We start from the raw sequence: 19,633 nt of genomic DNA, 5'->3' as shown, positions 1-19,633 counted from the left end.
TGGAAGGGAAGACGATGAAGCGGAAAACGACAGGTCAATTTATTTAGTTAATAACTAGAATAGTGATAACGACAGATTTCTCTGTCCGTATAGTTTGCAGTTTGCTGTAGCTGTAAATATTAAATGCTGCTACCTCTCCCTCTTCACTGCACCTAAGATTAAATATCGCCATTGTACTTTAAATTATTTCATTATTGTTTTTCTATTTCATTTGGGATGTAACGCTACAAATATATTCTTTCCGAATTAAAAAAAAAAAAAACGCTACAAATATTGATAAAGATTTGAATATTCAATTGGATATTTCTTAGAACATATTCCATCCAAATGTCTCAACTATTTCTTTAGTTATTATCATTTAATTATTATTTGAAGTAAAAAAATCATTTAATTATTATTTTAGAGATTACCTATATCTCAACAAATTTAGTTTTTTTAAATGGAGAGTATGGACAGAAAATGTAACAAATAATTCATTACCTCTATATTCCTCTTATTCTATAATGTCCAACATAGAATAAGAAATTCATCGAATGCATGGTCCAATCGGGATGCATTGTCCAACTGGAATCACCATAATAGATATATCATATAAGTAGTTCAGGTAGGTCAATCCATCTAGGAAAGTATTTTTTTTTTCCAGTAACACAATGACTTTGTTGTAGCTTCAAAATGCATAAAGGGAACTTTGTGGAACTCGACGTCATCTAAGACAATATACATCATATCCACTCGTTTTAAGATTATCAGAGAGGGTAAGAAGCCATATGATAGATTTTTCACTCATTTAAATTATACTTAGGTCAAGTATTTTTTATTATGCTACAATGAAGTTAGCATTGTTATTATATATTAACTATTAGATTTAATCAATAACCTTTCATATTTTGCATAAATAATGCACAAAATTTTAAATTGTATATCTTCCTAAATTTTCCATTTTAACTTTTGACGAAAGAAAATTTAGAACAAACGTTATAATAAATTTATAATAATACAATAAAAACGTTGTGGAAAATTTTGGAAGTAGAGAAAAATATAACTAGTTTGTTTTTTATGAGCTGAAAACATCTGTGACCCGTAATCAGTACCATGTCAATTTTAGAAAAAAAATAAAATAAAAACGGTGATATATTGATATTGGAAATTATTAATTTTATTTGCTTGAATTTTGAAAAATGAGAATTAAGATATGACGAAAATACCAAGAAAAAAAAAAAAGCCAGCAGGCAGTTGGTTGACCCATGGCCATGACCATAACCATGTCTAATATTTGCGTGGACCCACGCGTTTTCTCTGACGCGTACGGTCCAGAATTTCGCGACTCTCTTCGAATTTGCCAATTTGGAAACCACCACCCGGAGATAGAACTGTCACTCACAACCGAGAGAGATAAAAGAGTTTATTTAGGAATTATGATTTCTTTTTCTTTTTTTTTCTTTTTTCTTTCGTTTTTTATCGGTGATAATTAATATTTATATCCAATCAAAGGGTGGAGATAAAAAATTATTTTTGATTTAAGATTAAACTATAAATTTACTTCATAGATTTATCCAGAGTTTTAAAAAAAATATCAATTACAGTATTAAATTTTAGATTATGATTTCATTTTCGTCCTTCTATTAACCTTTTAACAAAATGTCAAGGGGTATATTTTAGTAGATCATGTCTAACTATTTAGTTGATATTGAACAACTAAATTTGAAAAGTTTCAAATCTTCTAATTTGAAGGAGAAAATTTTTATTTGTTGGCATTCTCTGTAGTCAGAGGATTGTTAAAATATTGTTCTTCATAATCCCCTATAGTTAGTTTAAGGATTCACAACCCTAACGTTATAGAAAAAAGAGGCCTAGTATTAATGTTTTTTAATTCAAATAAGCAAGTATTTGAACTTTGAGGAGTTATAGAATTTTGAAGGAAATAATTAGGCTCTCGTTGATAACGGAACGAGCAATCAATGGACGCGTTTTTAAAGATATTATGAGGAGAGCAATAAAGGTTTAGAGTTCTCCCTTGCTCCGGTAGAGGGGAACTGAACCACTCATGAATTTGTTGTATTAGTAAAATTATAGCTTCTAGATTTCTTAAAAAGAATGGTTACGACAAATTATTGTTTCCAAAATGGAAACAAAACACTATTCATTTTATCTCCAACCCTTTTAGTAAATAAAAAAGAAATGAAAATTGGAAAACCCTCAAAATTTGAGATGGTCCCAAGCCTTGGGAGGAAGCAATATTTGACTTGGTGTGGCAATAGAGTACAATTCCATTAAGAAAATATTCCAAGAAAAACTGTTCAAATTTCCAAACACATTGAAGATCGTAAATGCATCATCATGCACCCTTTCTCAAAGCACAACAAATTTACACTCATTCTTCATCCATTTTTCCATTCCCTTCATTCAAATTTCAAATTAATAGATATAAGATAAATACTTAAATTCACCATTTTTTTTTTAATAAATCAAAACGTGGGTGAAATTGGGATTCAATTAAAAGTGTTCTTTTTTCATAACTAATGAAATAGGGTAGGGTAATTTTGTTCACTTAGTGAAATTGCATTGATTTAATCATTTGATTAACATTTCATTCCCACTTGTGGAGCTCACGATTAGTTGACTTTTTGTTTGAATTTATCATATTAATTTATGCTCCAATGCTGGATAAATTATTCTGCATAGTTGGTGTGTTTTTATATTTCATTAAAAAATGACTCACGAAAAGAATCTGTTCTTTAGGGAAATTTTTCTTTTTTTGTATTTTTCGAATAAAATTTTTCATTGACCATATCAAATGGCGACAAAAAGATTTTTCTTTTTCTGTTTCGTGTTACTTCATAAATTCTAGTTTCAACCTCGGCCATTTCAATCAGAGCAACGTGCGGAAACATAAATTTTACACTATTACATAAATTTGATATGTGTTTTAAATAACTACTAAAATCAACTTTTAAATTTATCTAGATACCTATATCTCATTAGTCGTGAATTTGAATCTTAGCCTCACATATTATACACAAAATAAAAGTAACTATAAAAATTATCAGAACTTTTAATTTCTTGTTTTTAAATATAAAATAAGTTAACTTTTCTTCCCCTGATCTATTGTTTTCAATTTTATTAGATTTTTTACTTTGATTTAAATTATGTTACTTTTGCAAAATTTTAAACTTTTTCTACCCTATTTGAAAATATATATCTGTTTTATATTATTTATGTAAAAATCTCTTGACATTAAATATATTAATTTGTGGGTGATTTGAATATGGGTTACTTTAGTTGATGTCAATCAGAATTTTAAATCATTGTAAAAGAATATTATATTGGGAAAAAATGCTGACCAATAAAAATTTTAAGAATAATATATTATATTTATATGCATGAAACTAGCTATAGAACTAACAAATTGTAGAGAATTGGTCAACAGTGAATTCATTGTTATTTATTTTTTATTTTTACACATGTAATAGAACAATAACAATAATATTAAAAAAAGTGAAGGAAAGCTATCCGTTAAGTCAATGTTCAATGCTTGAAGATTTGTGTCATCTTATTAAAATATGCAACGTGAGAATAATAGAGGGGCAAAATTAAAGGCAACGAAAAATTATAATATCATACGTAATAAATCTAGTGGTCCTCAGCTCATTCAAAGAAATTAAACTGGATAACTTCGTGTTCTTAGATAAGAATATGAGTTCAATAGATCAATGATTTTTCTTGATTGAGTTTAATAATTTGTAAGGTAGAGTTTCGAATCTTCGACCTTCTGATTAATAATATATATCTTAACGATTGAACTTGTTTGGTCGACCAACAAGTCTATTAATTAAATTTCCTCATTTTACTTTATTATATTTTTATATGCGTGGTAAAATTTTATGTTTATACAAAATACTATATTTTCTTTATGAATTTTATAACATTCCACGTAAATCTAACTTAATTGATTAAAGTATTAATAACTTATTTATAGGTTTGAATCTCTATCCATCATCCAAACTGTGATACTTAAAAAAGTAAGATAAATAAAAAATTATTATATTTTCAAACTTTTATTCTATGGACTATTTTATTTATTTATTTATTTTTGAGAGCCCGAAAAGGGTAAGGTTTAGGTTTGGGTTACAAATGGGCCTATCTTCCATCAAAGATACGGCCCAATTAAAAAAAGCCTCGTGGGCTTCAAATTGAATCCTGTTGCACCACACCATACTTTCCCGATGGCTTGCCCGTACCCCAGGCGAAATTTTGTTTTGTTTTGTTTTTCATTTTATTCAAGTACATCAGAATATTTATTATTTTATTATTTATTTATTTATTTTTGAGAAGACAGCCGAAATTATGTTACTTTGTGAAATTTGTTCTATCTAGACAAGCTTAATTCTTAAAAATTAATAAATGGTTCGAATGTTTTAATAGTTATAATACTAGTCTAGATTTTTTTCAATAAATAAATAAATAAATAGTACTAGTCTAGATTATACTAATCCATAAAATCTTACATTTCTGCATTTATGTAAGTTGGGCGATAAAACATAAGAAATCCTTTTAAAAACCCCACAAAATATGTTAGAATCTATATAAATGAATTAAATTTACCCATCCTATTAACTTAAGCTATTGGATTGAGCGGTGGTTTGTTCATTCTTAAGAAAATAAAATTCAAATTAATAATAAAATACTAAAATAAATGTGTAGCTAAGGAGACTCTAGATTTGTAAATCAGTTGAAGTTACAGCAAATTTATAAATATTTATTAGACGAGGGATTTTATATCTTCATATATTATTATTATTATTATATAGTTTTACAGTTTTACTTGATATACACCTGGTTCTTTATTTCAAAAAAATAAAAAGGTCCACCTAATATAATAATAATACCATATTTCTAATAATTGATTATACTTGTTTTCAATCCAACTTGCTTAAAAATATTTTAAAACTATGCGGAAAAATCTGTGGCGGTTGGATGGAGGATAATGTGACATAAAATAAAATAGTTTAATAAGTTTTATATTTTAAAAATGAAGTGATTGTTTAATTATGCGTATCTAATTAAAATAATAAAACGTTAATAATTGACACATATTTTACATGTAAATCTATTACTCTATTTTAAAAATTAATAAATACTCATCCATTCAAATATAATTAAATAGATAAAGGCATCTTTTACTATCTCAAAACATGAATACATTAATTCCTTTACACTGTAATAAAAAAATTAATTTCAATCAAGTTAAATTGTTAACTTTGTAACATGTTAAATTGAGAGAGAAATCCCTCATCTATGACAAAACTCAAGAGGTGATATTTTATCATCTCTTTAATTTTTAAAAATATTTATGTATTCGATTACTCCTTTTGTTTCATGCGATTAGAGTAAAATTCGATCTATTGTGAATTATATATGTAAACAAGATATTATTAATAATTCTTTAGTATTATAGATTTAAGAATGAATTGTCTTTAAAGAAAATTATTTTGTGTTGGTTTTATGCAAAAACTAATAATAATTATTATTACTATTATCTTTTACTTCTAATTAAATTATTTATACGAGAAATTAGTTTACATGGCCTTAAGAATAATTCATCGAAGTTATATAATTGTGGCACATAATAACCATTTTTTTTTCTATCCGTTCATGATCTTTTTTGGTGCTTTAAGGCTAACATACCCTAAACAACAAATTTTTTTTTTATTGATTGTCTATACCCTTGAATCAACGTTCATAAATTGGAAGAAATAATAATTTCATGTAGCAATCTCAACAATTGAATTGAAACGGTAGTTCATATAACAAACTTCATTTCTTACATTATTTAATTCATTTCCTTTGGTTAATATATAAATATAATATGGACAGTCAAATCGAGCATAGCTAAGGAGTTAAGACACCTATATTTGACCAAGAGATTATGAGTTCAAAGCCCACCCCACATATTGTATAAAAATATATATATATATATATATATATATGTATATATATAAAATAGGCTTATATCTCAAATTAAAAAGCAAAAACGAATTGGATTTTGACAACCCACCAACCAAAATCAAGATTTTGAAAGGAAAAAAGGAAAGAAATAAAAAGTTGATGGGTAATGTGTTTGGTTTTAGTGGATTGTGGATCCTTGAACTTGACCATTTTGAGCATATGGGACTAAAGATCTTGTTAGGGAACATACTAAATATTTCTACTAACAACTTTATTTCCTTGTTCATGCATACTCCAAATCACAAAGTTAAAAATAAAAATAAAATAAAAAATCATTCAAAAAGGTGGTCACACAACAGAAAAAAGATTCATTTGAGACGTATAACCCACGATCACATAATGCCTATTTAATTTTTAAGCCCTTTTTGGTTTGCCTCATATTCACACTTGAGTTCTCATCGAATCAAATCTTATACGAATGGTGGCTCAACTTTATTCTCACTTCATTGGAAAAAAAGGATTAAAGTTATAATAAAGATTTTATAATTTAATAGGTATACACCACAAATAAATATTCCCCTGAACATAATTTTGAAGATCTGGAAATTAAACAATAATAAACTCTTCTTCCTAATCTCAATTCCAACTTGGGGATCCTTCAAATTTTTCAAGATGCTTCTATTTATGATTAATTAATTTCTTAAAATCAGATTGATCAAAGGAAAAAAAGAAGAAAAAGAAATGAAAAAGAAACATTCTAATATCTGAATATAATGGTATTTGGGGTGTACTTTAAATTTTCTTTCACCACATGGAGGCTCTCTCTTCAATTATTATGGATACAATGAATCCATCCCTCTCTCTCTTCTACAATTGAAAATTGGAGAGAGAGAGAAGAATAATAATTGTTGATCAGAAAACTTCTGTAATACAATCATTCACTTGATGAATTGGAAGCATCAATGAGATTTTATGTATGTGTGTGTCGACATGTGGGATCTCAAATGGCTTAGCTTTTTGTCCAAACAGGATTTCCACAACCGACTTGTCGTTCGGCAATTAATAACTTCAGCCCTTTTACATGCCACTTTGCTTCAAATGTCCTATTCTCAATTTGTCACTGCCAAAACGAATTTTGTCATTTCCATATTTTACCCACACAATTTGGTTCTTTATATGCAACTTGGCTCAATTCCCTTCCCACCCCTCTTCTTTTTTGCTATTCTGTCCTCCAATCCTTCCTATTTTTCTTTTCAACCCCTCAAAAATATTCAAAAACTTTAATTTTGAACTCTAGTATTCACATGCCTGAGATGTTACTGTTCCTTCTACTCTTGGGTCCTTCATAATTCATTGTTTTCCCTTCAAGTCATCAAAAATTTGATTTTATTAGAAAAATGATCTCTCGTATGTCTACAATATCATAATGTTATCCATAGAATTTGTATCCCTGGCTGGTCATAGTATTATTCGATTTAGATAACGAATCCTGATTATAGATTACATCGATTCGAGAAATAAAAAAAAGAAGGTTTCTTAGAATTTTAAAAATCTCATCTATAATAGTGAATCTATTGTAGTTTCAAATTTATTTTCATTTGAATTTTGTGGGGGCATAGAAAAGTGTAGTTTCAAATTTATTTTCATTTGAATTTTGTGGGGCATAGAAAAGTATATAGTTATAAAGTTTTCAAAATTAAAGCACTACGAATTTGATTAATACGTTGAACAAAACTTCTCACATAAATTAAATAGCATCTACCAAAAGAGCTATTCATCAACAACCATGTTGTTATTTGAACACCCAAAAGATCTTATTTGGGTCCAACCAAGTTAGATTATGTTCAATCATTTAAAACTAAAACTTAAAGCATTGTCGGAACTAAAACTCTTTATTGGAATATTCGGTAATAAAAATTATGAAAAATGATTGAGAAGAAAATATGTGATAATGATCTCTTAAGAATTTTTTAATCAAGTCCACGATCATATTTAATCAAGCCAAAACAGAAAACTCATATCCTATGAATAAAAGGATTTTTCAATACTTACCAATTCCTACCGGGAGTAGGATATTGTTGTCTTATAAGGATTACAATATATTGGATTCTGTATCTCGTGGGTTTAATGAGTGTTTTTCATTCATGTACCTAAGTATATGCTGGGGGCTTTGGATATTTTTGGGAAAGTTTTGTATTCCAATCCTTAAACAGTTATTAGTGAATTATCCACATTTAAGTGGAAGACTTAACGTAGCCTTTAGTGGTGAACCAATATAATTTGCTGTATCGTTATTCTCGTGCTTTTACAGTTTTCTTCCTATTTTCATACATTTTGGTTGTGTTTGAATATTTGTGTGGAATGAGAAATTATCCAGGGTCTTCAATCTCCCAAAAATTAGTTTCTCAAGGAAAAAAAAAGGTTATATTTATATAATTCAATAGAGACAAAAAGGCTACCTATTACATATTTCCATGAAATTTCTCACATGTATGAGAGGTTGATTACGAGGATGAATCAATTTAAGTATATGGCTTAAAAATTAAGGTGGGAACAAATTTGGTCATTTAAATTAATATAGTAGCTAATTAAGTTATAATCTAAACTTGTTCATCACATGCCGTTGAATGGCAACGTAGAATATGGACCGAAGCTCAAGTCAAAGGGACCAAATTGGGTCGATGAAATCAACAATTCTCCATTTCCCTCTCTCAATTCCTTCACCTGTAGAATTAACACATTCAAAGTCAAGTTAGTTCAATTTAACCACTAATTTAATACGTCATATAAATTTTCATAGTGTTTGGCTATACACTAAAAAAAAAAAAATCACTTTTGAGGATTTGGAAGAAAAAGGGTTTACTCTGAAAATCTACCTTCATTTTGTCTCCAGAATCTGAGTCTGAGTTGAAGTCATAAAAGGAGCTTGCAGCTGTGAGTTTCATAGAAAGAAACTGACACCAAAAAGAAGAAAAAAAAAGTCAGAAAAGATTATAAATTACATTTTTTAATGTTACTCAAATTCCAAATGATTGTTTCTCAGTTCAAACTTTTTGGTTTTACCTCAACTTGGTTCTGCAAAGACTGCACATAATTAATTATCTCATCCAACATCACTGCCATCCCCATTGTCTGCAATTAAAGAAAAAATAAGTTACAAAAGAGGAAAAGAAAAAAAGAACCGTCTTTGTTTTGATTCTTCAATATCAATTCATTACCTTATAGCATCCAGGGACAATGTCTTGTAAGCATCTCAATCTTTCATTGATTTTTCCTCTTCTTATCTGTTTGAGAATAATGTTTGAATCTTCTTTAGAACATTTTCAAAATGAAGAAAAAATGGGACAAGAACTCTCTGTGAGAGTTCCTTATGCAAATTTACCCTTTCTGCTACACTGTGACTGTCTGTTGCCTGACCTCTTCTGGCTCTAACATGAACCACTTCCCTCGGTTTCTCGTCGTCGTTTTCGCCGCCCTTTTTCGACCGCTTTCCTTTACTGGAGCTCTGCAGAGCAGACATGAAAAATGAGAACAATCCCATGAGAATTTTGTAAAGTCTGAGAGTAAAAACCAAAGAGGGTCTGTTTTGTACATTTTTAGTCTTGACCCCAGTTTCAGAAATCTGAGGGGTCGAGTTGCCAGAGCTGCATTCAGATGCATCAGTTTCAAGCTTTCTTTTTTTGGTCTCATGGAGGTCATTTCCAGATGGAAAATCGGGTGCTGTGATCTGATTGGCTTGACAGAAAACTCCTGGGAAATTTTCTCCCCAAGTTTCCAGGAATCTGGGAGGAGCTTGGTTGCCGAAGAAACTGTCATTGAACAGAACAGGGATGGTGTCAAGAAAATTCACATTTGGGTTATGGAGTAGACTTGGATTTTGGTTGGGATCCATATCCATTAGAGGAGAAGATGATGGCTTCAAGCTCTGGAAGTTTGCAGTGAGTTCAGCCATGAAAATCTTTGAAACCCAACTGTGATTTTGGATAATGAAGCTCTGGTTCTGCTATTTATAGTGTGGGATTAGTCTATGATTGAGTCTCTTTCTCAAAATTTAAAACTTTTGTAATAAAACAATGGAAATTAAAAATCTGTCTTGTTGGTCATGTGGTAAGTCAAGCTTCCCCTCTTAAAATGGACCCCATCTTTCAGGAACCATATCCAAATAATGATAAGCTTTTGGCTCCAAACTCTATTGAATATTCCTCAACTTATCCACAAAGCCCTAAATTAAGAATATAACTTTTTTCTTACATTTTCACCCCACGTAAACTTGTAAACTTTTGAGTACAATGGTAATTTCAGTTAGTATCAGAGAAAGAAGTCTGATATTCACATGGTCAAAGAAATAGAAAAAAAAACTACTGACGAAGAAGAAGATGAGTACATTACTGCACAAACTTTCTTTTAACAATTACTATATATATACGATGTACCCAGATGAAAGAAATCATAAAAAACCATTTTTTCTTTTATCTAACAAGATTTAAGATGGTAGTTAGAAACTAACTTATCGGTGTAATTCATCTACGACTACTATAGACTTCAATTTTTTCATATCGGAGTTATTCGAAACCTACCTATTTAAGAGAAGTTGATTGAAAAGTGTACTATTATTCAGGTGGGCTATCATTTTCCAAAGGGTATAAATCAAAATCACTATTTTGTAGTGCACTTCTCCTAATATGCTTTGTTTTGTGCATATGTGAGATGAACCTGGCCGACATTGATGATTACCAAAATGAAACACAAGGAAATGTTAATGCATCTCATCATCTCCTTATTTTACAACAACATGTTTTCTTGTTAGATTATCATTTCCCCACAAAAAAGTTTGAAGCTTTTAAGGTATGTGATTATTTAATAAAGTGGGAGAAGTATCAACATCCTTGAAACTCACATCAAAAAGTTATAGCTTCATTCATTGTCAATTATAACACTGTTCATAACAACCAAAATACAAAATTTGAGCTGATTACCTCCCAAACAAATCTTCCTATATCTATATTTAAAATTGTCTATCATTATCCAAAACCGAACCAATTGACTATTGATTTAGGTTAAGTTTTGTAAAGGTTTTGACTTGGGTCTCTACATAAAACAAAGAAATTATTAGTTGAAAAGTTAAGGGCATGAAAACCCAGAAAGAAATTAGAGAAAAGAAATCACAAAGCAGTAGATGGATACTATTTTTTTCTTCTTCTGAAACTTGTGTCTTAACTCTGCTTTCCTCTACCTCTGACTCACAAGTCAAAAACCAGGAAGCTGAGTCCCTCTGCCAAAAATCAATTATAAGATGGAGAAAAGAGCATTATTATTGTACAAGTTCTTGAAATTCAAAACTTTTCTCAATTATGCAGTAGCTGTCAATTATTCATTTGGCCAAAAAAAACCTAAACAATAAGTCCAGTTTTGAATTTTACACTCTGCTTGGGTTCAGAGAGCGAGAAGAAGGTGAAAGAAGAAAAATCAAAGTTAAAAACTTATGCATACTTTTCTCAGCAGGAGTTTCCCACGGCATGAGGCTTATTTTTTCAGGTTTATAAATGGCAATGCATTCATGTTTCTTTTTAAAGCCTTGATTCCTAGGGCCACAATTTCAGAGGGAAATTTATGTTCAACAAATTCTACCCAAGGATGGTTGTTAACCTTACCTTTCTTATTTTTTGTTTCGTTATTTTTAATAAATAGAAATAGAACTGATTTGTGTTGAATAATCTTATGGGTTGGATTGGATTCCGTCAAAGGAGGTTATTCAGTAGCCATCATCGGTTTCATTACTTTTCTTAGGGTGTTAGAACATTTATCCGTAAGAACTGAATTCCTTGTAATGGATAGTTGTAACTCTGGAAAAAACGACCTTTCCTGCACAGCTTAGGTCGAGGGTGAGGAAGGCTCCCTTCTGGGGGCTCGAGCACCCGAATTTGAACCGGGAAAAAAGAGATTTGTAGTCCCCTATCTTATCGCTCGCGATGAGGCGCACCAGTTGACTGGACATCTAGGGGTAAAGCACTGTTTCGGTCATTGGATTGTATTCTTCATCTATTAATTTGGAGTTTGATTGCTAAACACTTCTTTATTTAGTTCTTCGGTATATTCATGCAGATGTAAATTATATTGATCAAAATCACTATATCATCATTTTTTTCTCTTCTTCGTTTACAAGTTAGTTTATCATTAGTGACTACTTTATTAGTTGTCTGTAATTGATCACTAAGTTTAAGTTTGAATTTGCTCAACAGTTTGGTAATTGTTTTTTTTTCTTTCTTTTTTTTAACATAAACAAGGAATTCATTCTCTAAAATTTTAAATTAAAAATTTATATTTTTTTTTCTAATGAGAACTAATTTTTCAATTAAATATTTAATTTTTATCTTATATTTATTTGTAATATTTAGTATGCATTTTATAGCTAAATGACAAAGGAAAAAAAAAAACTTGAAGGTATAAAATGTGATAATATTTATAATTTTTTAAAATGAGTGTCCAAATTTAGCCATCGTCGTAAATTTCTCAAATATAAACATTATCAAATGGTCCGTAAAAAGCATGCCCAAATTGCCCTCCTAGTCCATATCAGTATGCTCAGGTGTCAGTATTCAGCAGAGTTGAGGCCCTAGTTTGGTAATGGGCTTTATAGAGACTTTGGCTCATTTGTAATTTGATTTTCATAAAGGCATTTTAGTTTCTTCCAACTGCATCTTTTGAATTAACAAACCACCGTTTTACCATTTTGAAATAAGTTTTAAATTCTTATCATTATAATATTATATCCATATTAATGATGATATTTTATAGTTTATCAAACCTTTTCATGTTATAATAAAAATTTTCGAGTTACTTCTTAGAACTCATAGCACTTGAAAATATCATATTTGGATGGATTAGTCCCTAAACCCTATCAACACAAATATCATCTCAATAGCTCAATATTTTTTGATCTACTTATCGCCGTTTGGAATGACACTTTTTGTACTGTGCGTACGTCACTATAGTTGTACTTGTACATCAATTAATGCTCCGTTTGGCATGATTTCAAATTTCAGTATTTTAAAAGATGTAAATGATTTTAAATTCTTAATGGTAAATGATTTCAAATTCCTAATCATTGAAATTAAAATTTATAGTTCGAATGTTGAATGAGAAATGAACAAATGCATATTACAATTTTACTCTACACCCTTAAAATTTTACATGATATTGTATTAATAATAATATAATATGAAATAGTAAGGAAAACTACATCAAAAATGAAATCACTTAATCAATTCAACTTAGTAATTTCAAATGGAAAAAAGAAAAAAACAGAACAAACTTGTCAATGTCTACGTTCAAATATTTTAAAAAGAATACTTAAAAGTTAAATCGTTTGAAATATAAACTAAAATAATCAATATATTTATTATAACTAAGAAACTCAAAACAAGACTTCAACGAATAAAAATGTGTATGATCTCCTAAGATCCATTCTATTGGGAACTAACAATTTTTTCGACTCAAATTACTGTTAGAAAACTTGAAATAAAAGGGAAAGAAAATGATTAGGAAGACAAAAAAGACAAAGAAAAAAAAACAGAAAATCAACTTAATTTACTTGAATGGTTGTGTTGAGATTATATGGTAAATTAAAAAAATGAAAGATATATTTCTCCTCCTATAAAACAGGATAAATTTTTTAAGTTCTAATTTCAAATTTTGGCCCAAACGTGATTTCAAATCGATTTCAAAATGATTGTGATTTACAAATCCTTATAAATTAGGGATTCCAAACACACTTGGTTCGAAAGATTTGTAAAATAAAGAGTGATGGTACTAATATAGGATAATGTGCCAGTAAAAACAAAGGAAAAGTGTAGGCTTTTCAAATTTCTCGATGGAATTAAGCTCGCGTTACTCCAAAGAGATAGGAATCAAAGAATGGGAATAAATTTTTGCTTCGAGGTTATTTATCAAAAGAGTAAGAATTGAATAAAATAGTGAGATCTACTTCAAATTTGGTAATTTTCCTCTATCTGAAAGGCTATAAGGCTGGGTCTAGGACTGCTACTGCTGCAGGCGTATCTGGTGAATAAAAGCTAAACAAGAAAAGAAAAAAGCTCCAATATATCCATCATATCACATTAATTCTCTCACCATCAACCATTACTTTCACTTCAAAGACTAAGTATGATGTTCAAATATTTTACAAATCATGTCAGCCGCCGCTGATCAAGCTCCAAATTTGTATTTCTTACTTCTTAGTCGTTGTTCTTTAATGCTTCTAATTCTCCTCATCATATCATCATCAAACTTCATATCAATCCATCTCTTTCTTCTCGATATGGTTTATGATTCTGTTTGGTACAGTGATTGATTCATCCTGGAGAATTTTTGTTTCGTCATCCAAAAAAGATAGAAATATGGAGGGTTATCTGAAATAGAATGAAAATTCTCTTATAAGATTAAGAGTTTGTTTGTACTAGAACTGGTATCAAAGGGTTTCAACTTGCTTCAATTGGGGAAGAAATCATATCTTTGAGAATGACACTTCTAGATTACGGTAAATTTAATTATTCTCATTTACGTTCTTAATTAACACTTCATGACATGAGTATAAAAATTCAAATCTAAGATCATTTTTTATGGCCTAATTTGATAATATGTTAAACTAGCTACTAGAGTGAAATCAAAAGTTTAAATTCAATGGAGTTATAGAGTCAATTTAATTATTAACTCACATTCTTCTTTCCCTTAACTGTGATAATGTTAGCAAAATTAAGTTTAATTAGACGCGTCTGAGATATATAGGGAAAAAATTTTTCAAGATTTTGAATAAGAGCAAACTTTTGGAATACAAGCACAAGAAAAATAAATACTAACTTTTTTCTTCTTTTTTTATTATTATTATTATTATTATTATTATTATTAGTCCTAGTATGACACTTTGGACTTTTGGATTTAGTAGCGATGTAACATAGCATTTGTCGATGTCAACATATCTCATTGATACTCCCGTCGATATCCGAAATCACAACAATGACATTGAAAAGGATAAAGAAGGGCTGAAGAATTTGAATTTGAAGTAAGCAAAATATGTGTATATATCTTAACTGTACTCCCCAAGATCCCATTTGAATGGTGGTGTTTACACACAAGTTGTGTTGAAGGGAATATGAGAGTATGATAGTAAAAATGATGGATCTGAGAGGGATTTCAGCCCACAAAGGCAATTTTGCATCCAACTTTTGGCAATTCACTCACTTTTATACAACTGGGCAAAGTTGGAATTGGAAGTCAAACTTAGCTGCAATAACAAAACCCATATGACTTTTCAACCTCTTCTTTTAGCCTTGTGGATCAAAAAGATAAGAACTTGCAGCCCAAACCAGAAAAACAACAATAATAAAGAAAAGGGTTGTGTTGTGAGATTCCAAGCAAGCTCAAAATGCCGCCACCGGCGCAAGCAAACATTTGTTAGAACAGTAAAGTCGTGGTCTACTCTAAAGTATTGGTTTAATTAATTAACGATATGATCTTGTTTCAGTCAAGCACGTTTCGTTGTGAAAGAAAATAAAGAAAATGGTGTGGAAAAATTGAAGAAACTTAAAGCAGATGACAACTGAACATCTCACTGTCAAGATGTGACATTCTTCTCTTATATGTCTTCCTGTTTTGGTGGTTTTTGGGAATCAGTCCATTATGTCATACTTTGAGTGCTTTAGTGGAATTTCTCAAGCATCAAAAATGGCTTCTTTCTTTCCCCATTCCCTCTCAAATTTGCCTTTTCTTAGTTGAGTTCATAATTAATGTGTCATTTCTCTTTCACTGAATTAGTATTATTGGACTAGATTGTGTGATCTTTAACTTGGAAATGGAGAGCATGAGCAAGAGGATATTAGCAAAATTTTGAAATTTTATTTTAAAGATCAAGTATGGTTGATTAATGTATCTATAAAAAAAATTAAATTCATGTTAATCCATCCATTTAATTTTTTAGAGATACTGTGTTTGAATTGGTGTAGTGTTTTTTTTTATTATCCAAAGTTGACGGTCCTGGGACTCTTTATACCCTTATATCTGGAGTATGCCCATTGTCCTTGTACCTATATGTTTGAACCGGTGTAATTTTATTTTTTAACTATTTAATAATAATAGATATCTATAAAATACTAAATTAATAAAAAAAAAAAGTTTGCTCGTGAGTTTCATGAGGAAGGCTACTTCTGTTGAAAAGTAATATGTTGGATACCTTTCAAACATTTAACTTTTCTTTTTTTTTTTTCCATCAAGAAATTTAATTTTGAGTGGGTTCTTAAAGCACAAGAAAATCCAAGTAATCTTCTAGAAACGGAATAGAATATAAGCTTTTATCTGTAAAATTAAAATAGTCGATTTTTTGAACTCATATAAATTATTTTAAATAGATGTTATCAATACAAACTAAAACTGACGTAGATGTTGACGTCACCTAAGTTCATTAATATATTACTAAAGGTATGGAACAAATCCTAAAGCTTAAACGAAACATTGAATTTCTATAAGAATATAGGAATCAAAATAACATTTTAACCAATATTTTAATTCTAAACTTTGTAGTGTTTAAGTTTTATAATATTGTTTGCATTTAGTAGTGATCCGAAATTTTTTTTTTCGCTACACATTTATTACTTATAGTAAGAGGAAAATTATTTGGCTCTCTACAACCAAATCTTGTCCTGTTTTATATAATTCATTAATTTTTATAAAGAAAATACTTGACACTTTAATAGTGAGGAACAATCGTGTCTTTACTATCAATCAATGTTTGATAACTAAGAGAAAAATACAAAAACTAAGACTTTTTAATTGTAACGAGAGAATGTGTGACAATTCATTATTTTTTAAAATGAATTTTTGTTTTTGCATTTCTCTTTTAGTTGTCAAATATTTAACAGTGGTAAGAACAAAATTGCGTCACCCTACCTTTGAGAACTCAAGTTTTATCCTAAAAATATAAAAAAGATAAATGGATGATCTATTAAATATTTACTTAATTATTAATTACTTATTATCATATTATTAATTCTTAAAAGTCATAGTGAAATCATAGTTCCATTTGTTAAGTTATATACAGTTTCGACCACAATGTGGTAAGTTTAAATCGCTCAACGGAAACAAACATAATTTTAAAAAGTAGAAAAATCAAAAAATCAAATAGTTATCAAAACCGCCTAAACTATTCGATTAATAGAAAATTAATATTTTTAAATCAATATTAAATGTTTCTCTTCGAAAGTTGACTCAACAATAACATAGTTTTATCTTCAGTACTATCAATTTTTTCTTTTTCTTTTTTTTTTTAAATTAAAAGTGAAACCATGCAACATGGACTTATTTATTTAATTAATTTTTTTTTGTGATTCTTAATATAGGACGGAACAAAAAGGAAAGATTTTCCGACTTCAAACTCCATGATGGACCAACTTACCTATGAATTAATTTCCAATGTATTTTTCTGACAAGAAAATATAGTAGAATTAGATAGTTATTTCATGATTAAAATATATATATATATATATATATATATATATATATATATAATTAAATTAAATGTAATTTGGATGGGTTGGTAAGAGGCACTGCGAAGAAGCGTGAACAGTCTTCCTCCTAGAAAGATATATATATACACACACGTGTATATCTATATACACATTACAATTCAACACTGCAAAAGGAAAAAGAGAAAAAAAATTAGGGAAATAGTTTCATTCCATATTGGGATGAGAGGGTGAGTTTTGGGGTTTTGGTGTTTTGGTGTTCAATGATTGTGAAAAATGTGTTCGTCTCCAAAAAGCATTAGTATGAGCACGAGCATGAGCAGCAGCTGTAGCGAATTAGAAGATGACAGTAATAATAATAATAACAACAGTAATTACGAGCAGGAGCAGGAGCAGGAGCTCCGCAGAGGGCCTTGGACTCTCCAAGAAGACAACCTCCTCCTCCACTCCATCTCTCTCCACGGCGAAGGCCGCTGGAATCTCCTCGCCAAACGCTCTGGTAAATTTTAATTCTCTCTCTCGTAATTTAATTACATTTACAAACTGAATTAATTTATGATTTCAGGCCTCAAAAGAACCGGCAAGAGTTGCAGATTGAGATGGCTAAACTACCTCAAACCTGATGTAAAGAGGGGAAATTTGTCACCTCATGAACAGTTCTTGATTCTTGATCTCCATTCTAAATGGGGCAACAGGTAACTTTTACCCCCAAACTCCACCAAATTTTACCCTTCTAATGATTTTTTTTAACCTTTTTTATTGGGTGGCTAAAAATTTCATGTTGCTTCCTCCCAATTAGGTGTCTATAAAAAAAAAATTAGGTTTAATCTTTTAATTAAATTATGTGATTGAATCTAAATTTTGATTTTGGTGGGATTAAGGTGGTCTAAGATTGCACAGCATTTACCGGGAAGAACAGATAATGAGATAAAGAACTACTGGAGAACGAGAGTTCAAAAACAAGCGAGACATCTTAATATAGACACTAACAGCGACGCATTTCAGCAGATTATTCGATGCTATTGGATCCCAAGATTGCTTCAAAAAATCAACGAATCTAATTCATCGTCCACGTCATCATCACCGCCGCCGCCGCCGTTGCAGTTGCCGTCTTCCTCCGAATCAGCGATGGTTTCCGGCCAGACTTTGATGGGTTCTCAAACTCCGATGATGGCAGCGCCACAACCGCCAGCGACGACGTCGTTTCAGGTTCCTCTGCATATCGGTGGAACGACGTCGTTGAACGGTTTGAAGCAGGAAGAGAACAATTCCGGCGGAGATTTCTTCGGGAGTTCTTGCAATTCTTCTTCTTCTTCTTCTTCTTCTTCACGAGTAGTAAATCAAATTTCTGGTTACCCGAATTTTGAAAATTACGGGACGTCGTTTCTGAAGGACTATTGGCACGGCGGCCATGGCGGCGCAGAGATGATGAACTGGCCGGCAACGACGTCGGCAACGGGGGATTCCAGTTACCCGGTTACCCAATGCCACGTGGCTGAAAGTAATTGGATGGACACAGATTTTGCCGGTTACATGTCCAACATGGATGACTTATGGCAATTTTAGGAAGAAAAACTGGGTTTAATTATTATTTTTAGATAACCCAGAAAAACGTACTTCTTGATTGATTCATAATTTTCTATTCATTTGCGACTTTTAATTTGTAAATCTCTGTTTTTCTCCAAACAAAATTCCAAATTCCAAATTATAGAATATTCGAATATTCACTATAGTTGTATTAAAAAAATGTTTAATTGTAATTATGATCAAGTCAATTTTGTAAATGCAAGTATCATAAATTTGCTAAACTTTCATATTTCAATTAACTGATTTGATTTTTGTTTTAAAATATTAAGCTTGGGTGTCTAATGTCTATACATTCAGGAAAAAATAATAATAAACTATATTTTTCTATCCTTGAAATCTAATCCCATGCAACTTTTTAAAGATAAGTGGGTTAAAAAAAATACAATATAAAGACCAAATAAAATAACATAGTATGGAGACTTCACAATATTCTTCTCCTTCGTTATAATATGATATATGATTGAGAAATGAGATACTATTATCTTATTAGAGTATATTAATCTTGATATAAAATGTGAGCTAATATTACTTCTACATTTAGTCCATGATATTGTTAAAAATGGCATAAGACGATGAAGCGATATTCC

The 19,633-nt window shown here is 30.0% G+C and overlaps 2 protein-coding genes across 2 annotated transcripts; one reads left to right on the top strand and one right to left on the bottom strand.

Moving 5' to 3' along the window:
- Window positions 1–8,347: 8,347 nt before the first annotated feature.
- LOC111008925 (transcription factor BEE 3) lies at window positions 8,348–9,938 on the bottom strand. Its single transcript, XM_022281803.2, has 6 exons — window positions 9,539–9,938; window positions 9,329–9,451; window positions 9,165–9,230; window positions 9,010–9,078; window positions 8,823–8,900; window positions 8,348–8,670 (listed from the first exon to the last, which is right to left on the bottom strand). The coding sequence occupies exons 1-6, from the start codon at window positions 9,896–9,898 to the stop codon at window positions 8,560–8,562; spliced, it is 807 nt and encodes a 268-aa protein (XP_022137495.1). The 5' UTR covers window positions 9,899–9,938; the 3' UTR covers window positions 8,348–8,559.
- Window positions 9,939–17,600: 7,662 nt separating this feature from the next.
- On the top strand, window positions 17,601–19,382 carry LOC111008912 (uncharacterized). The gene is made up of 3 exons (XM_022281790.2): window positions 17,601–17,958; window positions 18,025–18,154; window positions 18,341–19,382. The coding sequence occupies exons 1-3, from the start codon at window positions 17,736–17,738 to the stop codon at window positions 19,023–19,025; spliced, it is 1,038 nt and encodes a 345-aa protein (XP_022137482.1). The 5' UTR covers window positions 17,601–17,735; the 3' UTR covers window positions 19,026–19,382.
- Window positions 19,383–19,633: the final 251 nt, after the last annotated feature.

Source organism: Momordica charantia (genome assembly GCF_013281855.1).
Source record: "Momordica charantia cultivar OHB3-1 chromosome 3 unlocalized genomic scaffold, Mcharantia_2.0 BLBB01000003.1, whole genome shotgun sequence".
Taxonomy (NCBI): Eukaryota; Viridiplantae; Streptophyta; class Magnoliopsida; order Cucurbitales; family Cucurbitaceae; genus Momordica; species Momordica charantia.
The sequence above is the reverse complement of the archived record's forward strand: the minus strand, read 5'-3'. Positions and strand labels throughout refer to the sequence as shown.